General features: G+C 35.7%; 4 protein-coding genes across 7 annotated transcripts; 2 read left to right on the forward strand and 2 right to left on the reverse strand.

Annotated features, from left to right (window-relative positions):
- Positions 1 to 259: 259 nt before the first annotated feature.
- DGAT2 (diacylglycerol acyltransferase family) lies at positions 260 to 5,303 on the reverse strand. Its single transcript, XM_022052409.2, has 9 exons — positions 4,709 to 5,303; positions 4,539 to 4,613; positions 4,364 to 4,449; positions 4,158 to 4,264; positions 3,911 to 4,066; positions 1,859 to 1,945; positions 1,525 to 1,622; positions 1,287 to 1,374; positions 260 to 581 (listed from the first exon to the last, which is right to left on the reverse strand). The coding sequence occupies exons 1-9, from the start codon at positions 4,867 to 4,869 to the stop codon at positions 480 to 482; spliced, it is 960 nt and encodes a 319-aa protein (XP_021908101.1). The 5' UTR covers positions 4,870 to 5,303; the 3' UTR covers positions 260 to 479.
- A 1,207-nt stretch (positions 5,304 to 6,510) lies between these two features.
- On the reverse strand, positions 6,511 to 8,979 carry MSP2 (microspore-specific promoter 2). Of its 2 annotated transcripts, none has more exons than XR_015818327.1 (4): positions 7,492 to 8,979; positions 7,216 to 7,398; positions 6,896 to 7,018; positions 6,511 to 6,794 (listed from the first exon to the last, which is right to left on the reverse strand). XR_015818327.1 is itself a non-coding variant. In XM_022052509.2 (4 exons), exons 1-4 carry the CDS (start codon positions 7,684 to 7,686, stop codon positions 6,708 to 6,710), a joined length of 588 nt encoding a protein of 195 aa, XP_021908201.2. In that variant the 5' UTR covers positions 7,687 to 8,961; the 3' UTR covers positions 6,511 to 6,707. The 2 variants fall into 2 exon arrangements, 1 of the variants encoding a protein (XP_021908201.2); XM_022052509.2 differs by having other exon boundaries at positions 7,492 to 8,961.
- A 2,607-nt stretch (positions 8,980 to 11,586) lies between these two features.
- Positions 11,587 to 12,950, forward strand: LOC110822541 (2-oxoglutarate-dependent dioxygenase DAO-like). The gene is made up of 2 exons (XM_088217504.1): positions 11,587 to 12,058; positions 12,218 to 12,950. Exons 1-2 carry the CDS (start codon positions 11,727 to 11,729, stop codon positions 12,834 to 12,836), a joined length of 951 nt encoding a protein of 316 aa, XP_088073630.1. The 5' UTR covers positions 11,587 to 11,726; the 3' UTR covers positions 12,837 to 12,950.
- Positions 12,951 to 21,597: 8,647 nt separating this feature from the next.
- Positions 21,598 to 25,640, forward strand: LOC110822223 (subtilisin-like serine-protease S). 3 transcript variants are annotated; one of them, XM_088217507.1, is made up of 11 exons: positions 21,598 to 22,127; positions 22,220 to 22,314; positions 22,453 to 22,517; positions 22,631 to 22,789; positions 22,883 to 22,994; positions 23,073 to 23,601; positions 23,676 to 23,770; positions 23,864 to 24,106; positions 24,176 to 24,311; positions 24,416 to 24,602; positions 24,847 to 25,640. In XM_088217507.1, exons 1-11 carry the CDS (start codon positions 22,035 to 22,037, stop codon positions 25,407 to 25,409), a joined length of 2,277 nt encoding a protein of 758 aa, XP_088073633.1. In that variant the 5' UTR covers positions 21,598 to 22,034; the 3' UTR covers positions 25,410 to 25,640. The 3 variants fall into 3 exon arrangements, with proteins under 3 accessions (XP_088073633.1, XP_088073632.1, XP_021907961.2); XM_088217506.1 differs by having other exon boundaries at positions 21,599 to 22,127; positions 22,420 to 22,517; XM_022052269.2 differs by having other exon boundaries at positions 21,602 to 22,127; positions 22,420 to 22,517; positions 24,197 to 24,311.
- The last annotated feature ends 265 nt before the right edge of the window (positions 25,641 to 25,905 follow it).

The raw sequence follows: 25,905 nt of genomic DNA on the forward strand, positions 1-25,905 counted from the left end.
AACTTCTCCACAGATGTTATCACTAAAATTTTCAGCTGTGAAATGTTTGATTTTGTATGATAATTACAGCTCTTTTACAGTTCCAATTAAATGTAAATGGTCTAAATAATCCAAAATCCAAAGACACTGTAACCCAAAAACTTCTGCACCAACTTATCAATAAAAGAAAGAACAATTTTCCACGTGCCCATTCTAATTAGTCAGGTCAACACTTCTGGAATTTAGAGAACCATTGAATCTTTCTTGGTAGAAATTAGGATACTCAAGAAATCACGTTGAAAGTAAATGATTCTCCTGGCTTGCTTTGCTCCATCACTAATCACAGCCAGACCCACAAGTTTTATTTCCTAGCTAAGCAACTGACTAATACAATGCCTAAACATGAAGCTGGCCAAGTGATTGAATTACACACAAGCTGGAACATAGATAAACATTCGACCACATGAAGATAAAGGGAGTACAAGCAACAAACATTCTTGTTATAGAACTGTCAATTGGAGATCAGGATGGCCAACCCGAGCCTTGTGTCTTTCAAAAAGATCTTGAAGTGCTTCAACAAATTGACTGTGTACTTCTGCTACCTACATTATATGCGTGCAGGTTGGACATAATATGAGTGGAGCTCGTTCGGTTGTACTAATATAAATTATTATTAAATGTAATAAGTATCACACAGTGAATTATTTTTTTTTTCCTTTTGGTAGCAAATTGCTTATTTGAGACTTGTTTGCTACAGTGACTACAATGATAGAAAGCAGTCACTAAATTGACAAAAGTAAATGAATTTATTTGTCCCAAACATGGCCTTAAATCAACATTTCCAGTAAAGACATCAGGCAAGAGAGGCACAAAGCAACAAGCCTTCCTTCTCTCTGTTTGAATGATCAAAGTAAGAAAATTGAATGGACATTTAGGTCCACAAATATTTTATTCTAATGAAACAATTTAGTTGAGTTACCAATTACTCCGAAAACTGATAAGAAATGGCATATCTTTATTATTTCTATTCTAAAATGCCCTCTCATGCGCACGCAAGTCTATTGGGTTAAACATGTTGATAAAACACATCTTATTCATAATTGTTTTAAACTTCGATTCTAATAAATATGCAGTTGCAAAAATTTAAAAATTTGACTTCAAAATACCATGTGAAATATTATGATTAAATTACAAATTTTCGAAAAGGCTTAATCTGACAAAAATGACCAAACCTTATCATTATATTCTCGTAACAAATAGTGACAGAAAGTTAGAAATAATGGAAACGTGAGTTAATGGCTCCATACCTCTTCCATAGTTGGTTGCAGGTTTTTCTTTAGCTCAATAGGTCTACCAACTACCACATGCATAGGATGTTGGTAAGGTAATGGAGATCTGCAAACACCCAACTGACTGTTACTGAATGTCATTAAGAATAACACAATAAAGAATTCACTATCAAAAGAAAGCAGATGGCAAATAAACTAAACTACAGTGAGCGTGGGTGATAAATTAGCAAATATAGAAAAGAACTATGAATAATACCCAAAAATTCCCCAAAAGATAAATGGGGTAAACTTGATTGCTCTAGAAAGTTCTAGGAAGAATTTCCCACCAGGCTTCCACCAATTGTAGACATTTGACTACAGAACAAGTGAGAAGATAAGTGGAAAAAACAGTATCAAACAACAAGATTAGTGAGCAATAAATGCAATGGATAGTGTAAGACAATAATCTCGAGCAAACGGCTGGAAAGGAGAAAGTTGCCACATACTGACTCCCTTGACAGTTCACATTATGATAACATAAAGATGCTCCACTTACGCTGGGAGGACATTGAGTAAAAAAGATAAATAAATAATAAAAATTGAACCAGTACCTGCCCAAAGCAGAAAACTGGAACAAGGGGGGTGCCATGTTCCATGGCTATGCGAACAAACCCTCTTCTTGTCTTGAGGAATGCAACCTGCAGAGCAAGCGGACTGTCAACATGTCACAAACAGTCTTCAGAAGAACAAATATATTCCTCCATTATGCATGGCCCAGGTGTGTGTGCATGTGCACTTTTAACTAGATACTTCTATGCATCTGTATTCTGGAGAGTAACGGACTCAACATGTCATAAATAGTCTTTAGAAGAAAAGATATTCTCCTCACCACACATGAAGTGTGCCCACAGGTGTACACAAGTGTATGCTTCCATGTTTATCTACAGATGTTTATTTGCATCTCTTTATGTAATAAAAATAACCAAAATTTAGGACAAGAATTTGAATCATGAATCACATTGCTCAACAAGTTCTTTTCTTTGAGAACATTGCTTACCAAAGTATTGGTACATCCATTTCATTATCAATGTTTTATTTTATAATTACAATTTTAATCAAAGATCTATCCTCACCTCATCACTTAAACTAAACCCAGGTTGGAATTCATTCACCCTCACCAAGACAGTATTCAAGTTGGAATTCACTGACCCCTAAGACATTGTTCACAAACTATGATAGACATAAACTTCAGGAGATTAGAAAAAGAAATAGTGAATTGCAGGATTTAGATGAAAATGGATGCAAAATGATTCATCATGGTGTTCCACCATGATGCACAAAGATTAAAAGAAGCGAACAATCGGTTGAAAAAGGAGTTGACAACAGTTAAGAAGGGAATGATTTCTCATGGAATTCATTCCCCTTCTGGAAGGAATTTTCCCTATGGTTTTCATGCTCCATGGACTTGATTATAATAAACAGCAAATGCTATGATCAATTTTTTTTTTTAAAATACTTTTACACACATAAACTAGATCGTGTATCACAGTAATCTTTTCATTTTCTTTCCTTCACTTTCATAATTTTTAGTTATTCAAGTAAGACATAGAAGTTCCTGTAGAAACCCATTATTTGCTTTCTATTCCTTTGATATGTTTTCCTTTACTATTTTTATCCAAACATATTAGCTTTGTTCTTCCTTCACTAACTTACACCAAAAGATACATTGGAATACTTGCTGAAGAAGTTTCTTTTCTTTGGTACCACGGTAATTCTTCTATTTTCTTTCCTTCACTGTCACAATTTTTAGTTAACCAAATAAGATAAAGAAGTTTCTTTTCATTTCCTTTAAAAACTCATCATTTGCTTTCTATTCCTATTCCTATTCCTTTGATATGTTTTCCTTTACTATGTTTATCCATAAGTATGCAACTTTGTTCTTCCTTGACTAACTCATACCAGATGATTTATTAAGGAATACTTGCTGAAGAAATTCTCGCTCCGCTATAGGTTATTTGAAATAGAATAGCTTAAACCTTGTCTAAGATCTCAGATCCTTATATCAAGACCAAGTTTCAAGCTGCCTCATAGCTACGGCCTCTGTGATGCAAATGGGAATAAGCTAAGATGGAATGTTTTTGGTATTAGAAAATATTCTCTCATATTTTCTTACATTATACAGGGAGTTTAGATATATAAACTAGATTTTGGAGTTATTTTGGTCATATAACTTTCCACAAGTTCTGCTAAAAACTGTCCATTGCCCTATTTATTGTTGACTGTGCAACTGTGTCCTAATTCACAATGTTTTCAGTGTATGCCGTAAACAACTACCGGTATACAGTGTTATGAGGAAAGAATTAGAGAATCAAGTAGAGTTTGCTACCCAGCAACAAAGAAAAAAATAAAAATAAATGATTTATCCTCACTTTTTTAGGCTACGTTCAGAACAAAAGTGTTCTATTCATGGGAATCCATTTTGACTTCTCACTTATTATGAAAATGATGCAAATTGACCTAATAAGAAATTTCAAGTAGAATTCAAAATTAGGAAGGAACCAGTTTAACTGAGAGAAAAAAAAAAAGTAAAGGAAAGATCATCTAAAAGACTGAAGATTTGATAGATAAAATGGTAAAAAGAGGAGAGTGGAGTAAAATTAAACCTCAGAGCCACGCCGCATGTGAAAGGCCTCCTGCACTCCACCAGGCACAATGATGCAACTGTGACCAGCTTTTAAGAGGGAAGTAAAGTTTTTCTTAGTTGCAGCAGTAAGACCTAACCAGGTCCATATGTGCCTCAAAAAAGGTGTGTAGAAAACCTAATACACCATTAAATTCATAGGAGGTCAGGGGAATGGATTCTGAGATTAGAGATGAACAGTGAGGTGGAGAGGGAGAAGGAAGTCTTACAGCGCTACTGGCAAGGACCTTAATCTTTGGAAGAGGCATGAAACCTGTAAGATCAGCGAGGGCAACAACTCCAATTGGCCAAACCGAATGCGGTTCGTACCCAAGCACTGAATCAAACCACCAGCTCAAAATTCATGCTTACAGGAAAAAGGGGAAAAGAAACGAGAGTGAAAATAAAAAAAAAAATAAAAAAGAAGAGAAGAAACCATAAGCACGATCGGGATGGAAGGCACTGTAATCCTCAACGTGAAGCGTGACGGGGAAATAACTACAAGCATGCTTACATATATACCTGTAATATGATTTTCAGATTACTCTTTCCTGGTTCAGCAAATATAAAATGAGAAATCAGAAAATAGAGATAAGAAAAGAAGAAGCAACCTGGAGAGTCTTCGCCCAAATTTGCTACGATCATCGATGGGAATGACCATGAAAAGCACAAGTATTCCAAACACCCTGAACAAAATACAATTATAGCTAGACGGAGACATATACGGAAATAGGAATATGGTAAAGGAAGAAATGTAAAAAGGAAAAAGAGCGTGACTCACAGAAGGCATTTGGAAAAAGAGAGGCATAAAATTGAAAAGAGGATCAAAAGGAAGTTAAAGTGGATAGCACCCAGCCATATCGCAAGTGCCGCCATTGTATGCATTATGTTTGAATTGAATTCTTCCCGTCCATGGAATTCCCGTTGGCCCTCCATTACCATCAATCAATTGATTTGAGAACTTCTTGTTAATTAAACTGAATTGGGTCTTTCGTTCTCCTTCTGTACAAAAACTATTACAAAAAAAAGAAGAATAATTACAAAATCCTCCTTTCAAGTTTGTCACACCTGCTTTCGTTTGTACTCTAATGAACACGTATCGTTTGCAGAGTCATCACCATCATCATCATTTTTTCCTTGGAAGTTCCGTCTGCCACATGCTCTCCTGTGTGCATACCGCTGACCGATTGATCCATTAATAATACTTCTTTTTCAAATAATAAAAGCTTCAGATTCTGGGCCTAAAGCCCAAATCTTTGATCGTCACTTACTTCGCTTTCGTTCTGTATCAATAGATAATTAATACCTGCAAAACTGATTAATGGCCTCTGCTGTAACTTCAAACAAACAATCAACAACCCTGCTTTCCCTTTCTTTCCGTTGACAATCAAAGGTCTTTGGTACAGTTGAAAAAGAAATATGGAAAAGTAATGGAGAGGGTTGTGAGTTAAGTGGAGTAAATTCATATTTAAAAAATAAATTTAGATAAAATGGCTAATTTTAGAAAGCAAGCAGATACTTTTAATAAATATTTAAAATTAATTAAAAATGTCAATAAAGTAATTAAATAAAAAAGAATATAAAACCTTAAGATTATGGTACTTATTTTTCACATTATAAGAATTAATGTGCCTTGCTTTTTTATATTACCATAAAAAATATTATTAAAAAATAAAAAATTCAATAAAAGTTAAAGATATATAATTTTTTTTTTATTTCATAAGAAATTGAATAATATTTTTAACGAATATATCTTTAATTCTCTAAATACTAAACCCAATTTTAATTCGTATTTAATTATAAATTTTAATTTAACGACGGATTGCATAAATAAATAACGTAACTATAATTATATAAAAATATACTATTTATAATTATCTATATGCAAGTAAAGAATATCACGAAAAATTACTACATCGCACTAAACATGTTCTTGATGATTGTCCGGAGATAGAAATAAAATAAATAAATTGACTGTAATTTTACTAATTTATTTATTGAAGATGGTAATTAATCTGTTTATGAAAATGTGTCTTCTCTTTCTCCTAATATATCTTTTTTTAATATGAAAAATTATATATATTATTATTAAAAATTCATAAAATTAACATATAATTCACAAATCAATTTTGTAATTATTTTTTTAAAAATTATTTTATGTAATATCATATACAATCATATTAATGCATAACGAACTGTATGTAAATTTTTACGGTATAAATATTTTTTATAGAAATCTAAATTTTATTTAAACCAAAAGTCTCTTTTTCTTCTTCACATGAATAGAACTTTTGGGAGAGAAAGAGAGAGTGAGTGAGATTTTTTCTTTTTACATACGACTTAAAAATAAATAATTTTTACTTAATATGTTAACTAACCATAATTTTGAATTTAAATTTTAAATAAATGAGTTATTCTAATTGAGTCGGGTTCTATCATAAATGACCCATCAGATTAAATTTAATATTTATTAATTAAATAATATATATTCATAAATTATGACTAATTTTCTAATAAGAACACGTCTATATAAGGGTCTAATTTAAATTCAAATTTCTTTGTAAAAATAAAAAAAAAATACCATAATGTAGTTAAAAATAGTTAGATAATATGTCTGAAATTCAGAATTTGAAATTTATTCTAACTAAATGTGTATGTAAAAATTAATACAGAAAGAAGCTTAAGAGTCTCATAGTGTCTTTGGATTGGGAACAGAGCAATCAAATTATTGTGATTAGATACATTAATTATATTGGTAGAGTTAATTAATTGGGAGAAAGTCAACATGGAGGCCGTCGTAGCCACTCAAGCCACTTTCTCTGCTTCCTTTTCTCTTTTCTTCTCCCTACTTTCTCCATCCTCTCCACCTGTTAATAACAAATAATTAATTTTAATCATTATTATTTTTCATGTAATTAATTATGATGTGTTTATATTGTAGGTAATTAACTTGAAGCATGAAACGCACCGGATTGTGAGTTGCAGTAGCATGTTGAACATGGGAGATTGCATCTTCCACCGGTCTCTCAATTGCTTCACGTTTGGGATTGATGCTGCTTTTTCCCACATCCTCCAAGTACTTTAAACTCAACTGCTTTGTATTATAATGTCCAAGCAAAACTGATTATTAATACTAATTACTACCATTAACATAATCAATAATGATTATCTGACTCAAATTAACATATTGGTTTACCAGGTGCTTTGTAATTAAATACTGGCTTACTGTCTTGCATATACAATTATATACATATATGTACATGTACATATTAGTTTGGAGAAATTAACCTGCAGTACTCTGTTCTCAAGCATGGTTATTCTGTCCATGAGTGTCCCTTTGTGATGAACTTGTTCCAGTGCAGATGAAAGGGTGATCTGCTTCCCCTCATCTTCATCTTTTTCCTCTTCCTTTCTCTCAACACCGCGAATTTGCTTTTCTGATAACCATTGTTTCCCCTCCAAAGCCTCCACCTGTATACAATATATATATATATGTATATGTTTACACAAGTATATAATATAAGTACATACATATTTTTAGAGATATGCGAATTAATGTATTACCAAACGATCAAGACGATCCAATCTTGGGAGAACAGGCAGGGTCTCAGTGAATAATTGATCTAATTCCTTGGCTTTCTCATCATCCATCATCAGAAGAAGATTATCAGATCGATTCTTAATTAGTTTTAGAAAAGCATCCAGAGCTGATGAGACCTTCCTTCTGCACCTCCTCTCTATGTTTATATATATACACATAAAACTTCGATCAGCATTATTGTTATATCAAATAATTGCGAAGATTTTGCTTGTTACCCAGAAACAAAAAATGAAAAAGGAAAATATCAAGACGGATCTTGGTTCAGAATAGATCAGATCACGTGAAGAAAGACGCGTATCTCCTCTTCTAAAGGATACTTCAATAATTAGGGAAGTAGTTGAGATGATGGATGGGCATTAGAATCAAGTGATAACTACTCTCCCATACCCTTTTGTCTCCGTTCATATATTTTTCCTTCAATTTATAATATAATTTCATGTTCCTTATCATTTCCCATTATTTGACCTTTTTTTATGATATCACTTTTTCAGAATATTTTTATGGTGGATTTTCCATATCGGCACAGTTCGAAGCCTACTGAGGAAGCTTAGTAATGAACCAGAAGATCATCATCCATTATATATGAGATCAGAGGACATTACATATGGAGATCATTGGTTAAGATGATGAGTTTCATGAATTTTATCCGTGTTAAAAAGCTTAAGCAACCCATAAGTAACACCCATGGCGGTCCATCCCCCAAGCAAAACTCTAACACCAGATATCCTAATCGGCGATCCCCCAATATAGGCTCCGATCCCTCCGAACACAGGTAGAGCTACCGAAGAAACAGCCGCAATCACAATCATCCTTACACAATCTTGTTTAACAAACATGGCTGATGCTAAAGGAACCAACGACCCACACAAAAACGCCAGAGCCGACGCAGCTGCAGCTTTATACGGGTTCGGTAATGCTTCTTCTCTCACGGCTCCGCCGCCGGCACTAATCACCTTCATGACAGGAGACCGTGCCGGAGATGTAATGGGTAATTGCTCTTTTGGGTTGGAGGTGACCAGCTTGGTCGAGTTATTAGTTGCTTCTTCGATATCTCTTTGAGTGGAGACTGAAACGAACTCGCCGGCAGCCATGCTAAAAGAACCTGCAAGAGCTCCGGCGAGTCCGGACATGAGCATGGACGATCTCTCTTCCTTTGCAGAGCCAATACCGAGCATTAGCGCTGCGGTAGAGAGCAACCCATCATTGGCACCGAGAATCGCTGCTCGGACCCACTGTGCTCGCCGCTTTCCGGCCAGAGCTCCGTTTTTGGGGTCGAGTACGGCGAGTTTGTGATCGGCGGGGGAAGTAGGAGAGGAGGAGGCCATGAAAGTGGGAGGAGTGTGGCTTGCATAAGTTGGAGCACGTGGAGCGGAGATATATAAAAGAGTTAAATGGGTGTTTCTTTGGACATGCAGATGCATGCTTAGGGAGTGACGGCGAATAGAAGGAGGGGGAAGATGAAAACAATTGGAGGCCGTTGAGGCCTAAGACGTCGTCGTTTTGCGCCATTTTGGTACTATCATATTCCTTCAGGAGAAGAAAACAGTGTAGGGTGGAGATTCTGATTGGGATTCTCCATGTTATAAAATTAGCTTCTAAGTCTATTTTGTCAAATATAATAATAAAAACTCTCTTGAATTGATTTCACTATAATAATGATGTAAGGTATGGAACTAATTAAAACAACTAAGTTTATTAAATTTAAAATGTATTATTTTAATTTTATATGATGTTAATTTTTTTATTTGGTTATGAAAACAATAGGTAATATATTTTAATTGAAATCAAATGTGAAATAATAGCTACATTTCACAATATTTTTGAATGGTTGAAAACATGGGTGTAATGTGAATTTATGAAGTTCTATAGCCGGAGTCTCCTCCTTCACTTATTTCCCTACTTGAGACAAATTACTATAACTATCTATTTTAGTAAACATCATAGAAGAAGACAAATTTAAAATTTCAATATAATTTATAAAAGTTGTTAGATTTTTTTTTTATTAGTACTTAATATATGTGAGTAGTTATGTACGTTGTTCTGATGTCCCAAGTCCTCTTTTGTCTCTTCATACCCAAGTTTTGCTAAGATCTGTAAGAAGAAAGCAAAACAACAAGAGATAAATTGGTGAAGAAATAAATAAACAGTGGAGATGAGCGGTAATGAGAGAGAAACACTAGGGTTTGAGAGAATAGAAATAAGATTCTAAAGAGTTTGAAGATTAAAAACGAGGTACTTATATATCTCTTCAAATACTGGTATACATACATCACAATTACACCTCAACTATTCTTTTTTAACCTAATATACATATATATGTATATATGTACACACGCATACATAACACGTATAATTCTTTTTAGGTGTGTTGGTCCATTTCTTTCTTTCTCATCAAGCTTGGACTCATGACCTGAATTGATTAAATCTTTTTTTCATCTCTCTTTAAGGTGGAGAGTAAATATCTTTTATTCTCATCTTGCTTATATATTGATTAAGTAATCTACTAGACAATACCTTTGAGAATAAATTCTTACTTGCTTCCCATGTGTCTTGTATAAATGCTTTTACCTTGAATCTTTCCTTATACTAAGTGACAATCAAGTTCGATATGTTTCGTTTTTTCATGAAATATTGGATTGATCGCTATTTGTACCACAAATTTATTGTCACAATGTACCACTTCAATTTTTAAATTATCAACTCAATAGGCATCTAATAGATGTTTAATCCGTGTCAAATCACAACATACATTTATCATGACCCTATATTCTACTTTAGCTGATAATTTAGAAATTGTTTGTTGTTTATTGGATTTTCATGATATTAAAGAACCTTAAAGTAGAATATAATACCCTATAACTAACCTATTTGTGTTCAAATATTATTTTAAATCATTATCGTTATATTCATTCAACTTCAATTTTGATGAGCTTCAACAAAATGGTCATTGTCCTGAAATACTTTCTATATATCTTATTACTTTGTATGTTGCACTAAAATGCTTGTTTATTGGCTTCTCCATAAATTGGCTTAAAATATGTATTGAATAGACTATGTTTGATTTAATCATGGTTAGGTACATAAGTCTTAATGAATCTTTTATACATTGTTGGATTAATAATAAACTCACTATCTTCCTTTGGCAACTTGATATTTTCCTCCAAGTGAACCTTTGAAACATTTCCTCCGAACATTCCAGTGCTATTCAATAGGTCAAGTGTATACTTTTTTTTGACAGATATGATTCTCTCTTTTTAGTCTGGCTACCTCAATGCCCAAAAACTACTTCAAATTCATATCCTTGATCTTAAATTCCTCATTCATAACTTCCTCCAATTCATTAATTTGTTGGTTATTATTTTTAACCATAATTATATTGTTTATGTACACTAGTACTGTAATGAAATTATCACCATCTTTCCTCACAAAATAATTGTAATATGGTTTGCATTATTTGTACGGTGTGAAAGCTTAATAAAATTTAAAAATTTAGCGTATTATTATCTTGAAGGCTATTCGAGTCCATACAAATTTAAAGAATATAAATAATCATCCATGAAATAGATGTATTCTGTTGAATCGTTATTTTATTCAAATATTTGTATTGATATCATGTAAGAAATTACACATGCTCTTATGATGTCTCATGGTGGCCTCTCTACCTCTTCGAACGAACAAGTTTTGTTAAAATCTATAAAAAGAATAATAATAATAAAGGATAAATAGTGGAGCAACAAGTAAATAGCGGAGAGAAGTGGCAGCGAGATATAAATCTTAGGATTTGAGAGAATAAAAATGAGATTTTATAGAATGTGATGGTTAAAGACAAGGTGTTTATACCTCTCCTCAACAATTACTTTTTAATCTACTGTGTACATCTACGTATATACACTCACATCAGGTCACAACCCTTTCCAGGTGTGCGACCCATTTCTTTCTTCTCGTCCGGCTTGGGCTCACGGGCTTGAATTGATTCAGCCCTTTCAACAGAATCTTCAAAAGAAGAAAGAATTTCTACCCCATTCAACGTATGTTTTGTTTTTTAGGGAACCATTAGCATATGCTTTTATCTGAAAAAGCAAAACGTAGTTGTTGCTCCAGTTGTCGGAAGACTCGTGCTCCATCTTCTTTCTTCTGCTTTTGATAACTTCTATTATTGATACTTCTACACAAGATTTTCCAGCACAAACAAGAAAAAATGAGTGAGGGAGGGATCCCAACAATCGATATCGAAGATTTTCCAGCACAGATGGGAAAACTGAGAGAAGCGTGCGAGAAATGGGGATGTTTCAGATTGGTAAACCACAAAATTCCCTTAACATTAATGTCGGAAATGAAGCAGGTAGTGCGATCTCTGCTGGACCTGCCTCTAGAGCTCAAGAAACGAAACGCCGATGTTATTACCGGCAGCGGCTACATGGCGCCGAGCCAGAAAAATCCTCTCTATGAAGCGTTGGGTCTTTACGATTTGGCTTCTTCCGAAGCTGTCGATAGTTTCTGTTCTCAACTAAATGCCTCTGATCACCAAAGGTATATATATACATACATATATATATATATATAGACACATGATTTGTCAGTCTTAATTAGCATGTTGAGTTAATTAATTGTTTGGTTTAACTACCCAATTGAGTTTTTGTTATTGAATATTAAAAAGAATTAGTGGATTGAGATGGGTGTTGAATGCAGGGAGATCATAAAGGTTTATGCGAAAGCGGTTCATGGAGTTGGGATGGAAATAGCAGGAAAATTGGCTGAGAGTTTGGGAATTATAAGTAGTAGTGGAGAAAGTGAGGAGATATTCAGAGACTGGGCTTGTCAATTTAGGATAAACAAATACAATTTTACCGCAGAAACTGTAGGTTTATCAGGCGTACAAATGCATACAGATTCAGGGTTTCTAACCATTCTTCAGGACGATGAAAACAATGGCGGTCTAGAGGTGATGGACAATTCCACCGGTGAGTTTTTATCTGTTGAGCCTCTGCCGGGTTCTCTTGTTGTCAATCTCGGCGACATGGCTGCGGTGTGGAGTAATGGGAGAGTGTGTAATGTGAAGCATAGAGTGCAGTGCAAGAAAGGAGAGGTGCGTGCATCGATTGCGAGCTTCGTGTTGGGGCCGAAGGAGGCGGCGGTAGAAGCTCCAACTCAACTCGTTGACTCTGAACACCCACGTTTATATGCGCCTGTAACTTATGAAGGTTACAGAAACCTGAGATTATCTGCCAAGTTGCATGCTGGAGAAGCACTTTTGCTCATACGCAATAAGTCTGAATCTATACATGATAATAATGGACACGGGTTATAAGGCATGTCTGAAGGTGGGATTGAATTCCTGCGGTGAGTTATCACTGTGGGGAAACAGGAAATGTCTTGTTCTCCATGTTTTAAATAATGAATGAATTGAATGTTTTGAGAGGAAGTTATGAGTCTACCCATGTTGAATGCTTAATTTGTAATGATTTCGAAAATTTTAAAGTTGATAAATTATAAATTTTGTGCGAAAATAAAATAATAAAATAGAATTTATATTTCTTACACAATAAATTAAAATGACAAATAGGGTTTACGAGAATAACTCTTTTAAAAGAACAACTAATAAGTAAAGAAATAAATTAAAAGTAAACAAACTGAACGTTCTACTCGCAACCCTCTTGTAGATCGGGCTCTGAATCCTAATTCTCTTGATTTGAAATGATTAATGAAAGAGTGAGATACACTACCCCAGTAAGAATATAACGCTACTCATAGACACAGAAATGAAGGTTGGTAAAAATCATAAAAATAACTAATGGAGTTCTTAATTTAAGTAAATTCGTTTGTCATAAATAAAATTATTTACTGCATACTTACCGTAACGAGATTACCAAAAATAACTCATAAAGTCAATAACATAACACATATCATAATTTCATATATGATCAGTCGGAACAACAACCTTCCCTTTTATCAGTCTACTGATATCTATGAGGGTCCATAGGGATGTTCCTACTACGTGTAAACCATCTTTTTTACATTTTCAATTAACAAACCGTCCCTATACCTTGTCCGGTATGATAAAAGGGAGAATAGAACACCCACTTCTTCCCAACATATTGGCGATCTGCATGGGCAACCATATAACGACTCGTACGGAGCCATGTCAATACTTGCTTGGTAACTGTTGTTGTAAGTGAACTCTATCAGGGGTAAATGATCATCCCAATGGCCCCCCGAAATCAAGAATATAAGCTCAGAGCATATCCTCAAGTGACTAGATTGTCCTTTCTGATTGTCCATCGGTTTGAGGGTGGAATGCAGTACTAAAGGACAGATTCGTTCCCATGGCTTGCTGAAAACTAGATCAGAACTGAGAAGTGAAACTGAGGTCCATGTCGGACACTACTGTAATTGGCATTGGCACTCCATGTAATCTGATTATCTCTTGGATATACATTCTTATTAACTTGTTCAAGAGCTCGGTCATCCTGATGGCTAAGAAGTGGAAAGACTTGGTAAGCTTATCAACAATTACCCAGATGACATCATGTCCTGAGCGTGCCCTAGGTAATCCTGTCACGAAATTTATTGTGATATGTTCCCACTTCCATTCCGGAATTGATAATGGCTGAAGTAGCTCGCTTGGGCGTAGATGCTCTGCCTTGACCTGCTGACATACCAAACACTTAGAAATAAAGTCGGCTACATCTTTTTTTATCCTGTTCCACCAAAATAGGAGTGACATACTTTGATACATCTTAATGCTTCTAGGATGCATGACAAACTTTGAGCTATGGGCCTTTGTCATGATCTCCCTTTTTAACTCACTGTCATCTGCAACACACACCCTGTCCTGAAATCTAAGCAACCCATCAGTAGAAACTCGAAATTATGAATTAACTCCCTCTTTTGCATATTTCTTGAGGGCTGCTAAGGTGGAATCGGCGGACTGAGCTTCATCTATTCTCTGGATCAACTCAAGTTGAATAGTCAGATGGGCCAAACATGTAATTTTCTTCACGTCCTGAAGTTGTACCTGTTGTGTGGCCCCTATTACTCTGCATTCTGAAACCATCAAGTGAGCTAATATACCTGCACTTTTTTTGATGAGTGCGTCGGCTTCTATGTTGTCTTTACTCGAGTGATATAAGATGTTATAATCATAGTCCTTGAGGAGTTCTATTCATCTTATTTGATGCATGTTGAGATTCTTTTGAGTAAATATATGTTTTAAGCTCTTATGGTCGGTATAGATCTGAAAGGTCTCCCCATACAAGTAATGGCGCCAAGTTTTCAAGGCATGGATAATTGCGACAAGTTCTAAGTCATAGGTATGGTAGTTTTTCTTATGATTGAAGACTGTCTGGACTCATAGGCTATGACCTTCCCATGCTGCATTAGAACACAAACTAACCCTAGGTATGAGGCATCACTATAAACTGTATATCCACCCGATCCGTTCGGTAAGGCCAACACAAGTGCAATAGTCAATTATTTCTTTAGTTTTGAAAAACTTCTTTTATAGTCCTCGTTCTACTCAAACTTGATATTCTTCTTAGTGAGCCGAGTCAGAGGAGCAGGTAGACTAGAAAATCATTCCACAAACCTGCGGTAATAACCTGTTATCCTTAAAAAGTTGCAGATTTTCTTGATCGAAGTCAATTTTTCCCAGTCGAGCACTCTTCAACTTTTTTGGGGTTCACTGACACTCCATCCTTTGATATGATGTGTCTTAAGAATGTAGTCTGCTCAAAGCAGAATCCACACTTACTCAATTTTGTATACAAGTTCTTCTCTCTGAGAATCTACAAAACTTGAGTCAGATGGTGAGCGTGTTCCTCTCTATTTTTTAAATAAACCAAGATATCATCGATGAATACAATGACAAACTGATCTAGGAATTATCTGAAAATCTTATTCATCAAATCCATGAAGATGGCTGGTGCATTGGTTAGTCCAAGTAGCATGACCAGGAACTCATAGTATTCGTACTTGGTTTGAAATGCTGTTTTGAGAATGTCTTCTGCCTTGATCTTTAACTGATAGTAACCTGAACTTAGGTCTATTTTGGAAAAGATTTAGGCACCCTGTAACTGATTAAAAAGGTCATCAATTCTGGGAAGGGGGTACTTGTTCTTGATCGTGACCCTATTCAGATCTCTGTAGTTAATACATAACCTCAATGTTTCATCTCCCTTTCTTGCAAATGTGACTCCAACACCCCAAAGGAACATACTATGTCAGATAAATCCATTGTCCTGCAATTCATTGATATGTTTTCTCAGCTCTTCCATCTTAACAAGACTCATGCGGTAAGGAACAACTGAAATAGGCTGGGTACCTGGCTGAAAGTTTATGGTGAATTCGACTTCTCTGTCCACTGATAGTCCAAATAGTTCATCCGAAAACATATATGAAAAGTCTCGAACTATCAGGATCTCTTGAATACAAATTTCTTTCTTGAGTTTGCCTAGTTAGAGAAACAGCTGGGTTAAAGCACTTGATAATAGAAAAATTTTTCATGAGGGAACAAATGCTAAAGAATTTTATTAATTTGTAAATGACTCATCATTAAGATGATTGAATACAACATTCTTATGAAAACAATCTATGGTGGCGTGATCTGCCACTAGCCAGTTTATTTTTAAAATTACATCAAAATCTTTCGTGTCAATTTATATTAGGTCTACACTCAAATTTCTATCTGCTATATCTATGACACATGCTTTGTATATAACCTCTTCTAGTAGTGTCATACTTCTAAGAGTAGATACAAACTACACAGAATCAAGTCTTTCAGGTAATACATTTAATTTTGATGTAAAAACATGCAAAACAAATTAATGTGAGGCACCAGTATCAACCAAAATATGTGCAAGAGGATTACAGATAATGTGCGTACCCTGTACCACGTTTAGGTTGGCTTCTGCATCTTATTGAGTGAGGTTGTAAGTCCTACCCTGAATAGGAGGTCTGATCTGGTTCTGGTTCCTCGGGCACTCCCTTGCATAATGTTGGACACTACCACATATGCGACATGTGTTGTTGAGGCAATAGTAGGGTCGGTCCCCATGATCCTTGCCAAAGTGCTGACAGGTCTTACTGCGTCATGTTGTTGGAATCTAAGGGGGAGCCTGATTCATCGGCCTGGGTCTCTTATTCTATTGAATAAGTGCAGTAGGTGCTGGTATGTGGTATGAAGCCGAAGGCATGAGGTTCCCCACTGTTGGAGGAAAAATGTGAAGGTTCCTCTCCACTAACTATGTCTTGGCCAGAACAGCTGAGTAAGTACTGAGCTCGAATGCATATAATTGCTGTCTGATCTCAGGACGGAAACCCTACTCGAATTTTTTTACCTTCCTGCCTTCATCTATCATGCTCTCAGAGGAATATTAGCCCAAATTTAGGAACTTTCAAGCATATTCTGATACAGTCACGTCCCCCTAGATCAGGTGTACAAACTCTATTTTCTTCAAATGTCGGAGATGCTCTAAAAGGTACTCTGCATGAAAGGCCGTCAAGAATTGTTCCCAAGTGAATAGAATGGGCTGGGTGGCCTGCTTGAGTTGCCACTAGCGGCCTGCCTCTCCCACCAGCATGTAGGTAGCAAGGATAACCCTCTGCTCAGGAATCACTCCAAGAGTCGTGAAAGCCTTCTCTATCTCAGCTAACCAGTACTCGGCCTCTTCAACGGAGGATCCTCCTGCAAAGTAAATGAGTTTATTCTTTTATATCTCTCAATGTAGCTCGGGTCCATCATGGGAGGTACTGAGTCTCGTAGAAGAGGGATTAGACTGTGCTGAAGATAGACTGGATGGCCATGTGGTGGTACTAGATGATACAGTGGAGGCACCGAATTGTACTGTGATGGTGCTGGGTGATACAGTTGGGGCACCGGGCCATACTGTGGTGGTGTCGGGTGGTACTGGGGCACCTGATCATATTATCGTGGTACCGGGTAGTACTGTAGAGGAGCAGGGTCGTACTGGGGTGGCTCGGGATCCTCTCGTTGCAGGGGTGGCTCAACCTATGGTAGTGAGGGAGGGTCAGGTAGCTCCTTCATTTCCTCTCGTGCCTGCTAGATAGCGATGAGTCTTTCCAGCATCTCAAACAACCGGCCAACATTCTCTCGAAGCGAACCCTCCCGAGCTGCATTTAATAAAGAATGGTTGAGTGATAATTCATTGTTTTTGGTGTTTCCTAAGGATTTTATGTAAGGAATGATTTCGAGGAACGCGGCTCTGATACCAACTGTAATGACCCCGAAAACTTCAAAGGTAACAAATTATAAAATTAGTGCGGAGGCGAAATAATAAATTAGAATTTACATTCCTTACACAATAATTGAAAGTGTCAAATAAGGCTTTTGGGAATAACCCTTCTAAAAGAACAACAAATAACCAAAGAAATAAATTGAAAGTAAACAAACTGAACATCTTACTCGCAATCTTCTTGTGGATCGGGTTCTAGATCCTGGTCTTCTTGATCTGAAATGGTTAATGAAAGAATGAGCTACACTAACCCAGTAAGAATATCACGCTACTCACTAACACAGAAATGAATATTGTTAAAAATAAAAAAAATTAATAAATTTTTTAATTTAAGTAAATTCGTTTTTTATAAATAAAATTATTTACCGGATACTTACAGTAGCGAGATTACCAAAAAAAATCTATAGAATCAATAATATAATACATATCATAATTTTATATACAATCAGTCGGAACAACAACTTTCCCTTTTATCAGCCTACTAGTATTCATAGGGTCCATATGGATGTTTCCACTACGCGTGAACTCTCTTTTTATATTTTCAATTAATGGACCGTCCTCATATTCCGTCTACTATGAGCACCAAAATATATCATTCCTCAATACTCCATTTGGTATGAGAGTGAAACGGGTCATCCCTATATCCCGTCTGGTATGAGCACCAAATTACCAAACTTCGATACCCCGTCCGATATGAGGTAATGTTTATGGTAGGGTTCTTTATGTACTTGGTCTGTCCACCATCTCCTAAGATATCTAGTAAGACTGTCGTTTCATCCATCCACTTAATCAAATAGTTTTTCGTTTATCTTTAATTTTCAGTTTCTCAATTCAACTATAGTCACACAAAACAAGCAAAACATGTATAAAAGGAATACAATCGCATCATCATACTAATTTCAGTGTATTATCATACGCTCGAAAACTGTAAAATTAAGTAATCGGTTAAACATAGTAAATAATAGTAAATAATCGGTTCCGCATTCATTAGTAACCTGTAATTAACTATGAATATTTTTTAAGTTTCACAAAATACCATATTATTTAAGATTAAACTTTAATTATATAACAGAGAATAAGATGAGCGATTCTTACTCAAATTGATGTCCAAAATGCTAAAGTTTTGACTGCATATACTAGCAGTCCCCGGGTTCCCTGAACTTTTTTTTGAGGATTAAAACGCGCTTCAAGTGCATAGAAATATCCTAAAAAATCCAAAATCAGTGTTAGGAACCCTTTTTGGCCAATTCCAGAATTTTAGCAAGGCGATGCCGCCGTGCTTCGATGATGGTTTGCCTCGAGTCGGCTATTTTTGGTCTTTTTAGCCGAATTCGATTGGTTTTGTACCAATCCTTGTGAGAAAACACGTTAAGGAGCCTGAATTGGCGAAAAAAAGTTGAAAAATCGAAATTTACTAGGGGCGAGGTTCTTCGGTGCAACGGCTCCGCCAGCTCACCTTCGTGGTTTGGTGTTTTGCTTCGGTTAACCTGTAGAGAAAGGAATGATGATTACAATGGTGGAAAAATTACATGAAACGGGAATCGGGAAGGGCCTCATCGAAGGCAGTTTTTATTTTTTCCTACGACGGCGCTGTTGAATTTTGCTCGCAATTTTCGGCCAATTCGCTGGTCCTTTTGCTCTGATTTGGCTATGTAGGTGTTTAAAATTAAATTTTAAACAAAGAAAATTTTTTTTACTTCTTTTGGCGATCGAAAGTGGCTTCGGCGCGGCGGCGGTTGGCTCCCTTCCCGACGACTTGGTCTTCTTCTCCAACGGGGAGGGTCTGGCAACTAAGGTTAGGGTTTAGTGTGAAGATAGTTATTTATATCAGTCTCTTTTTAATCTGGGTCGTCGATCGCGTTTGATCTAGACTGTCTGATCGCAGGCATGCAGATCGCCAGCGTGACCGCGTGGCACTGCATCAGCGTCCCTTGCCACGCGGCGCGCTCCGATTCGTCAGGGCTGCTGACTGGGTGTCCTGCGTTGTACAATTTTTTTGAATTACGTTTTGACCCATAATTTTTTATTTTTCTTTCAAAAATATCTCCATAATCCAAATTTTTATCATTTTTCTCTAAAATTATTTTCAATTTCATCATTTATTTATTTTTTTTTTATTTTTACATTAAATAAAAATTAAAAAATTATATTTTTATATTAATTTTAATTATATTAAAATTAATTAATCAAGGGTATTACATAGTTTGTCATAAATTATTGTGTTGGATTAAAATTGAATTGTGGTATTCAATGTTTAGTTTTAATTTTTTTTTTTGTTTTTTCATAAAATAATTATGTAATTCAAGAAAAAATATAAAAAATTTTGGTATATATCCGATACAATACAGTGGGTCTAATGATTACAAATTTTTACATTACAAATTTCAACTCATTGAAAATGTAGTCATTACTTTATAAGTATATTATGAATTAAAAATTATTAATTTATAATATTTGATTTAACAAGATCAATAATTTAATTTATTAAAATATTAATAAAAATTATAACGATTAATTTAGTTTAATTATTTCTTAGTTGAGATAGTCACAATAAAAAGTAAAATTTAACATAACATTTTTTTTAGTTAAAAAAATAATTGTAGTACATGATTTACTCTTAATTTTTTGCCTTCCAACCAGAATGACCAAATTACATTATTGAAGTGAGACTTCAGCTTTAAACTATTATTACCTATCAAATTAAAATCTTGATGTTTTGTACACTTACCCAAAATATCTTTAAAAAAATAATAATATAAGTAGAGATAGTGATGTTAAAGAATTATAATAATAATAATAATAATAATAATAATAATAATAATGCAATATACTGTTCGTAATTATTTTTAGGTGATTGATATAATTAATTCATGTTTGGTAAATAAATTTAGTAGATTTTTTTTTTATATATATATATAAAAAGTCATGGACTTTGTGAGCTTGGACTTTGGGCTCAGCAGCCCAATTAACTCCTATTTAATGGTTTAAACCCACTAAAACTCAAACCATCTGGCTTTTTTTTTTTTTTTTTTTTTCTTCTGGATATAAAAAGTGGTCATAAATGCGTAACAAGAAATAGGGTAATATTGGAAAATAAATAAATAAATTATATATAATATAATATATATATATATATGATGAGTGTATGGAAAGGAGGGTGGTCATATGGTGATTTAAAGTAGTTCACATGGAGGGCGATTCTGAAGCGGTGCGTATAATTTAATTAAGAGGAGAGTTTACTTTCTAGCACCGAAAAGCATGTTCCCTTTATTTTTTAGTCAACACACCACTCCTCCTCACCTGAATCGCTCCCGCATTACATCTTAACATGATTGATTTTCCAATAGCTCACTCCTTTACTGCCTCCTTAATATATATATATATATATATTTTTAATTAATTAATTTTACCAATTATAAAATATGCATATAATGTATGTTTTTCTGGGTATTAATAACTTGGTCATGCCAATTACCCCGGATCTGGGCAGGACAGTTGGGAAGAAGAAAATGAGATGATGGGCAGAGAGCCACAGGAAAAGGGGGATTTGAAATTAGAACACTCACATTGACCCACAAGGGTTCACTTCTCACGTGAATCAATTTTCTATTCAGATTATAATAATCACTTTCTTATTCATACGTTGTATGTAACGGGCAGAAATGAAAAAAAAAAAATGGCAACTAGCAATCATTATTACTTTATCTCCATTAGTAATTATTCTTAACCAGTAAAAAACTCCCTTTTCAATTTCTTTTTCTCTAAAGACAAGAAAGAAAATTGTTTCAGCTATTTTAATACCCAAAAATTAATTTGAAAGGTTGAAGAAACCCGCAAATAATGGCAGCTCAAGATGGTTAATGCGTGAAGGGAAGAAATAATATAATGTTCAAGTTGAAAATGGTGTCTCCAGGATTCATGGCTTACTTGAAAAGCCATTGTTGTTTGTAATCCGTTGCTTGCTTTGCTTTTCCTCCAAAACCCACAAAAACCCACACGTCTTGTCTAATTCATTCTTTCTTTATTGGAATCAGCACATCGAGTGCGCTCAGCAAATTATTCTTTCCTTTTATGTTTTATCGGCGTTTGGGATGTTTTGTACTTTTTTCTTTTAATCCTCTTATAAAACCCTTTTCACTCTCCCCAATGCAGTAAATTCCTCAAACATTCTCTTACTTGGTTTCTCCACTTGCTTTCTTTCTACCCACCTCATCTTCTTCTTCTCTGCATTCCCAATATTTTCTCTCATTCGGATAATGGGTTCTGGTAAGAGTTGTTTTTGCTTCTTCAGTGTACTGCTATTGCTCGCTGTTTTTCTCCTCCAACTCCATATTTCCTACTCCTCCAAGGTTATTGACTTTCAGCTGCTCTTCCTCACTTTTTTTTTCTTGGCGCATTTCGGGTGTCTTACATAATCTTCGCACTACTCTGTTTATTACAGGTGTATGTAGTTTATATGGGAAGTAAAACCCATCACGGCCCAGATGATATTTTGCGCCAAAATCACCACTTGCTTGCTGCTGTTCATGGTGGAAGGTACATTTTCACTTCTTGTTTCTACATTTTGCTCTTCTTCTTCATTAGAAATGTTTATAGACTTTTTTCATTTGAGCGGCACTGAAGTTTCTGAATGACAAACAGCATGTTGAAGGCAAAGTCTTCTCATGTTTACAGTTACAGGCATGGTTTCAGAGGCTTTGCAGCCAAGTTAACCGACGATCAAGCTTCACAAATTGCTGGTAATAATTTATGCATTATAAAATAACTTCTCTTCCACGTTTTCCCGTTTCGTAGGATCCTGATTCCTTTCTGTTTTGAGATTCAATAATACATTAAACATATTACTTGGCAGACATGCCGGGAGTGGTCTCTGTATTTCCTAATGAGAAAAGAAAGCTGCACACTACTCATTCTTGGGATTTCATGGGCCTTGCGGGAAACGAAAGCGCAGGGATTCCTGGGTATTCCACCGAGAAAGAGGCCAATGTTATTGTTGGGTTCATAGATACAGGTGAGGAACGCTTCATTCACTACTTTCTATTTGATCTTAGCCAGAAATTCTTGTTCCGCCATGATAAAATTTTCCCCGGCTGGACACATGCAGGGATATGGCCTGAATCCCCAAGTTTCAGTGATGCTCGCATGCCCCCAGTGCCAATCCAGTGGAAGGGTCAGTGCCAAACAGGAGAAGCATTTAATGCTTCATCTTGCAACAGGTTCTCTTCAAAATCTCTATTCTAATATTCTTGGTGCATTACTTATGTAGGTAACTGATGTTTAAATTTTGCACTCAGGAAAGTGATTGGAGCTAGGTATTATTTCAGTGGCTATGAGGCTGAGGAAGATTCTGTAAATACGGTGTCATACAGATCCCCCAGGGACAGCTCTGGCCATGGCAGCCACACGGCGTCTACAGCTGCTGGTCGCCATGTGACAAATGTGAACTACAAGGGTTTGGCTGCTGGGGGAGCAAGAGGTGGTGCACCAATGGCCAGGGTTGCTGTATACAAAACCTGTTGGGACTCCGGTTGCTATGATGTTGACTTACTAGCAGCATTTGATGATGCCATCAGAGATGGGGTTCATATCTTGTCTCTGTCTATTGGTCCTGATGCTCCCCAGGGAGATTATTTCAATGATGCCATTTCTGTGGGATCATTCCATGCTGCTAGCCATGGAATTTTGGTTGTTGCTTCAGTTGGAAATGCTGGAAGCCAAGGTTCTGCCACAAATGTTGCCCCTTGGATGATTACAGTAGCTGCTGGTTCAACAGATAGGGATTTCATGTCTGACATTCTTCTAGGAGATGGTTCTAAGTTTACGGTAATAACACCTTATCTGCAATAATATTTCACCATGGAAACAACAAAGCTTATTAGTTCTCAGTTGTCAAACAGGGTGAAAGTCTCAGTCGTTTCAAAATGAATGCTTCTGCAAGAATCATTTCCGCATCCGAAGCCTATGCTGGATATTTTACTCCTTATCAATCCAGGTGAATCAACAGGTACTTGGAAATGAGCGAAGTTCAGATGTCAATTTGTAAGAAAACCTCATGTTATTTTTACTCTTTTACTTGTTCCTGCAGTTACTGCTTAGAGAGTTCCTTGAGTAAGACCAAGACTAGAGGGAAAATTCTGGTCTGTCGACACGCTGAGAGTTCTATGCAATCAAAGGTGGCAAAGAGCTTGATAGTGAAAGAGGCTGGTGGAATAGGAATGATTCTTATTGATGATGAAGATAAGGATGTTGCAATCCCTTTTCTAATCCCATCAGCTATGGTAGGAAGGAGTACAGGGAACGAAATCTTGTCCTACATTAACAACACACGGTTAGTTTAAGCTTTTGAAGATGGAAACTTGATTGGATAGGCTTAGAATTCTGTCTGTTTCTTACTCAGGCTAACTTCTGCTGTTAACAGCAAGCCAACTGCTATGATTTTCCCTGCCAAGACTGTTTTGGGATCTCAACCCGCCCCTCGTATTGCAGCATTTTCTTCCAAAGGTCCAAATTCTTTAACCCCAGAAATTTTAAAGGTAAGCTAAGAAATTCTTGATAAAGCATATTGTTTATTTCTTCCTCAAATTCTTCTTCATGGTCATTACAAATTCTGCTCATCTTCTAATCTTTTGCTTTGTAGCCTGATATCACAGCTCCTGGACTGAACATCCTAGCAGCTTGGTCTCCAGCAGTGGGAAAAATGCATTTCAACATACTTTCTGGAACTTCGATGGCTTGCCCCCATGTAACAGGAATTGCAGCTCTGATAAAATCTATTCATCCCTCATGGTCTCCATCTGCAATCAAATCTGCCATCATGACAACTGGTATATTCTTTAGTTTCAGACCATGTCTATAATTCTTCCTATATGTTTGATTACTCTATGTGGTTGCATTTTGCTACTATGCTCTCTGGACGTTTAAGGTTTCTACTATGGAAGCACAAACAAAGAAGGTATCCACTTTAAGTGGAAGTAAAAAAGTATCTTCTCACCCTCTTTATAAAAAATCATCTACTTGGAGCTCCATTCAGAACCTTGTCAAAAATCTGACTACATAAGACCAATGCAGCTACCATCAAGGATAAGAACCACAAGGTCATCACAGTTGATCCTGAAGGAAGAAGGGGCAATTCGTTTGACTACGGATCAGGTTTTGCTGAACCAAGAAGAGCTACCGACCCGGGCCTCATCTATGATGCACAGCCAGAGGACTACAGAGCATTTCTCTGTTCACTTGGTTATGATGAGAAGTTACTGCATCTGATTACAGGAGACAATGGGACTTGTACTCAATCTCTCAGAACAGCCTCTGACCTGAATTATCCATCTATCGCGGTGCCAGACCTTAAAGACAGCTTCTCAGTGAATCGAACTGTGACAAATGTTGGGAGACCGGGGAGTATTTATAAAGCTGTAGTATCTTCTCCTCATGGAATTAATGCAACTGTTTCACCAAATAGATTAGTTTTCAACAGCTATGGCCAGAAGATCATGTTCACTGTGCATTTCAAGATGATTGCTCCAACCAAAGGATACACATTTGGCTTTTTGTCCTGGAAGAGCAGAAAAATACAGGTTACCACTCCTTTGGTCGTCCGGGTTGTGGCTTCCAACATGGGTTTGATGAGATAACAAGATTTTTATTGATTGCAGCTTCGGATAGTCTGAGATACTCATATCAGTACATAATCAAATGAATGAATTGCCAACGTAAACAGGTCCTGGAGTCAGAGAAACCTATAGCTATTCAATACTTGAATGTTTTAAGCTGTAAGCAGTAAGATTTTTTTAAGGCCATTTCCGAACAAGAGACAAAGTTATCAAATATATATATATATATATATATATGTATATTCAACTACATATTGATTTTTCCTCTCTGTTTTTCTTTTGCATTGCTTCAATCGTTATGCGTCGTCCTAATGGAAAGTAAAAGTATAGGTATTTTGATAAAATAAATAATAAATCAAAATATGACTAAAATTAAAGATAATATATAAAAATTGACGGTCCTACACATTTTGATTCTTACAAAACTTAAAACAGAGGTAGGTTTTAACTAAAATGCCCATATACCATCATTCCAGTAGTATGAAAGGCGGAGAGATTAGAGGTAAATAGGCTTACT

This window comes from Carica papaya, chromosome 4 (genome assembly GCF_054855325.1).
Source record: "Carica papaya isolate Zhongbai chromosome 4, ASM5485532v1, whole genome shotgun sequence".
NCBI lineage: Eukaryota > Viridiplantae > Streptophyta > Magnoliopsida > Brassicales > Caricaceae > Carica > Carica papaya.

Bases quoted from the DNA above. Each gene is read 5' to 3' on its own strand.
- DGAT2 (XM_022052409.2), bottom strand. From the start codon at position 4,869: ATGGTAATGGAGGGCCAACGGGAATTCCATGGACGGGAAGAATTCAAT. The intron at 4,450-4,538 runs GTTGCTTCTTCT...ATCATATTACAG, and splicing joins TTTGGGCGAAGACTCTCCAG to GTATATATGTAAGCATGCTT. The intron at 1,375-1,524 runs GTATTATTCATA...GGGTGTTTGCAG, and splicing joins ATCTTTTGGGGAATTTTTGG to ATCTCCATTACCTTACCAAC.
- MSP2 (XM_022052509.2), bottom strand. From the start codon at position 7,686: ATGTGTATATATATAAACATAGAGAGGAGGTGCAGAAGGAAGGTCTCA. The intron at 7,399-7,491 runs GTAATACATTAA...TATTGTATACAG, and splicing joins TGGATCGTCTTGATCGTTTG to GTGGAGGCTTTGGAGGGGAA. The intron at 7,019-7,215 runs GTTAATTTCTCC...AATACAAAGCAG, and splicing joins TTGAGAACAGAGTACTGCAG to TTGAGTTTAAAGTACTTGGA.
- LOC110822541 (XM_088217504.1), top strand. From the start codon at position 11,727: ATGAGTGAGGGAGGGATCCCAACAATCGATATCGAAGATTTTCCAGCA. The intron at 12,059-12,217 runs GTATATATATAC...TGTTGAATGCAG, and splicing joins AATGCCTCTGATCACCAAAG to GGAGATCATAAAGGTTTATG.
- LOC110822223 (XM_088217506.1), top strand. From the start codon at position 22,035: ATGGGTTCTGGTAAGAGTTGTTTTTGCTTCTTCAGTGTACTGCTATTG. The intron at 22,790-22,882 runs GTGAGGAACGCT...GGACACATGCAG, and splicing joins TGTTGGGTTCATAGATACAG to GGATATGGCCTGAATCCCCA. The intron at 24,107-24,175 runs GTTAGTTTAAGC...TTTCTTACTCAG, and splicing joins TCCTACATTAACAACACACG to GCTAACTTCTGCTGTTAACA.